Source organism: Clinocottus analis, unplaced genomic scaffold (assembly GCF_023055335.1).
Source record: "Clinocottus analis isolate CAN_PGR_092001 unplaced genomic scaffold, fCliAna1.0.p SCAF_11, whole genome shotgun sequence".
Lineage (NCBI taxonomy): Eukaryota > Metazoa > Chordata > Actinopteri > Perciformes > Cottidae > Clinocottus > Clinocottus analis.
Genome location: NW_027175832.1, coordinates 7,538,551 through 7,541,505, shown reverse-complemented (window position 1 = coordinate 7,541,505; position 2,955 = coordinate 7,538,551). Strand labels below are relative to the sequence as shown.

General features: G+C 44.8%; 1 protein-coding gene across 1 annotated transcript; it reads right to left on the bottom strand.

Moving 5' to 3' along the window:
* Positions 1 to 601: 601 nt before the first annotated feature.
* Positions 602 to 2,193, bottom strand: larp6b (La ribonucleoprotein 6, translational regulator b). The gene is made up of 3 exons (XM_068570490.1): positions 2,041 to 2,193; positions 1,796 to 1,961; positions 602 to 1,637 (listed from the first exon to the last, which is right to left on the bottom strand). The coding sequence occupies exons 1-3, from the start codon at positions 2,055 to 2,057 to the stop codon at positions 732 to 734; spliced, it is 1,089 nt and encodes a 362-aa protein (XP_068426591.1). The 5' UTR covers positions 2,058 to 2,193; the 3' UTR covers positions 602 to 731.
* Between the last annotated feature and the right edge of the window lie 762 nt (positions 2,194 to 2,955).

The following is a 2,955-nucleotide window of genomic DNA, read 5'->3' as shown; positions in this document are numbered from 1 at the left end:
AATAAGGCACAAATGTGGCTACTACGCTAGTCTTGCACAAGATGTGGTTTGATGATTGGACGAGTAGCCTTGAGCCAAATGTCATCCCAGAGAATGGAAAACTACTTTTTAGAGAACCAAAATCTAAACAGGCATTTGTGAAAAAGATGCAGTGAGACAATGAAGGCTTTTTTTCCCCTCAACGTTTCATGTTGAAAGGAAACACCTCTTTCTCAGAGAAAGTGGTAACAAGGTAAATCCATCCTGGCCCGAGAACAAATATACATTGCAATTTGCAGTTGTGACCAGAAGAGCTTAGCCAGGAGTGCAGAGGCCACTGGCGGCTCTGAAATAAAAGGGCCCGTGTGGATCCGGAGCCACGCTTACTTCAGCACTTAAACGCCTCAGTTTGTGTAACAATTTGTACCTTAAGTTAATATGTGTTGTACTCTATTTACATGCTTTGCAGTGTATTTACCTCCTACGCAACTCCAGCTTGACAACGTGAGTGTTTAAAATAACACAGCTGTGGATACAGCTAAATGCTGCCCCCATCTGTCAGATGTTTACAACTACATGTCCCCACAGAATAAACAATCTAACACCAACAGCAAACACGTAATATTATTTTTTTTTTTTTTGTGTGATGCAAAAAAAAACATTTTATTTCCCTTCTTCATATTATAAGATCTTGTTGCCCCTGGTGTTCAGCCCAGGTGGTGTTACCGCTTCCAACGGAGAGCTGGAGCCCTTCATGGTGCAAGCGGCTTCCCTCTGCTGTGAAAGCCCTTGGTGCCGTCGGGGCCGTAGGGCTGACGCAGCACTTTTTGCATCAAGTAAGGCGTAGTATTCCTGTGCTGAGCCACCTTGGGGTTTAATGCACTGGCTGCAAATTTGCGGCTCAGCACCCAGGGGCTCTGAGAATCATTTTTATCACCATCTCCAGAGCACCAGCTCCTCAAACCAGAGAAGGACCGGCGATTAAAGCCGGTGGAGAGCTGCTTGAAGGTCTTTTGCCTGGAATTATCCAACCACCTTTGCTGCCGACACGTGTCAGAAACTTTAAAGGCTTCCTCCTGGACTGAATCCACTGAGGTTTCAAGTGGATTTTCCTGGGTAGGTGCGTCCTCAGGTTGGTCCTCATGGTTTTCCTCTGATGGTTCCTCCTTGGTGGTGGGATGCTTTGAGTGGAATCCTAAAGGTACAACACGCATGCCCTCGCTGTTTGACTCGGTCTCCTCTGCTTTCAGGGCGTCGTAAGCCTTACGGACTTCGTACAAATGATCGAACTTCACGACTGCACACAACTGTTGTCTGAGCTCTTTGTGATGCTTGGCGTAGCACTTCAGTTCGTTGGGGAGCTCCTTATGAGGATACAGGATACAGACCGAAGTGACGCTGCCATGAGGGCTAAACTTCCGGAGGATACTCCCTGAGAGGGAAGGTTCCTCCGGGCCTCGAGGCGCTGCGTCTTCTTCAGTGGTTTTCTTCATGACAATGTTGGAGGCGAGGAGGAGCTTGCTGGTGGGGGAACACAGGAGCCACTGAGGAAGCGGCTCTCTCCGCCTCACTTTGGTGGATTCGTCGTTCACCTCCAGGAGTTCTGAGGACTGTGCTGCTGCCAGCGTCACCTGCCAGTCGGTGGTCAGGACCTTTATCTGTGACAAACAGCAGCAACCTCAGCGTTCTTTGCATTTTACTGGATTATTTTTACTCAAACTGATGGAGTGTAAACACCACCACAGTAAACACACAAACACACACAATCTTGCTATGGTTGGAGCCAGAATGTGATTTTTTTTTTTTTTTTTTTTACCTTTTTCAAACAAGTGAGGAGCTTGAGGCTGACGTAGCCGTGCTTGGTCTTCTGCACATGCTTCAGCAGGAAGCCGTCCTCTGCCAGGTGGCTGTCGGACAGCAAATCCTCCAACTGGGCTCTGATCTTCACGCAGAGCGACTCACCTTCACGTTCTTCTTCGTCTCTACAAGACAACACACAACTGAGCATCATGATGTACTGCATTGTAGATTAACCAACCATATGTTTTCTTGTTTCCTTACGCAATTGGATTAGTCATGGTATCTCCAAAGGATAGTGATAGCAGGTCACTGAGCTGTGCAGCAAAGACGAGACGCAGCAGGCGCGACACAGTTACCAGCAAATGTGGAGCGATTGCACCTGGACAGAGTTCATATGGCAACAACACGTCAGTTGGTTCTGTGGGATTCAAAACAACATTTTGTAAAATGCTACAAGCTAAATTCCACATTCACACGGCTATCCTCATACTGTCACTAATAATAACTCAAAACAAATTCCAAACATGTTAAAAAGGGAAACACTGTCTCAAACTATTACCTTTTAATATATGAATAGTATCAGCAATGTATTAGTATTATTATCACAACACAAAAGAGCAAAGAACGTCATTAAAGGCGTGAGTTTCTTCAACTTGGTTCAGTTGAATTAAATCAAAATAAAATGATATTGCTGGTTTCCCAAATACACAACATACAGAAGCAGGAAAGTAGAATCATCTTCAGTTATTATCCCTGAATGTGTGTGCTTTGGTCGTCTTCTTCAGCGTCTTACTGCAACACATCCATCTGTTAGCCGTTGGTTTCCATGGCGTAAATAACATCTTTTGCATACGTTACAATCATTACACTTTGGATAAATATACAAACCCAAACCGTTGCATGCTTTTCCACAGAATGAGTAATTCCTACTTTTCTTTTCCCTTATCGTTAAGTGCCTTTGACAGGCCGGGAGCGCCGCTGGTGAGAAGAAAACTGAGCCAGTTGTTGTTGAGACTGAAGCCTTTGAGACAAACACCTGCATGGATATACAGATACATCATATGTAGATATGATCAGCTTCAGAATTAAACAAAACAACACATCTGCTCCATCAGGACTGAGTGTGTCGTTTGATCTGATTACGGATACAAACACATGACTTTAAAAAAAAATACA

What these genes read in the sequence shown, in the direction of transcription:
- larp6b (XM_068570490.1), bottom strand. An exon ending in TCCTCACTTGTTTGAAAAAG is followed by an intron (nt 1,638 to 1,795) that starts GTAAAAAAAAAA and finishes TGTTTGTCACAG; the next exon opens with ATAAAGGTCCTGACCACCGA.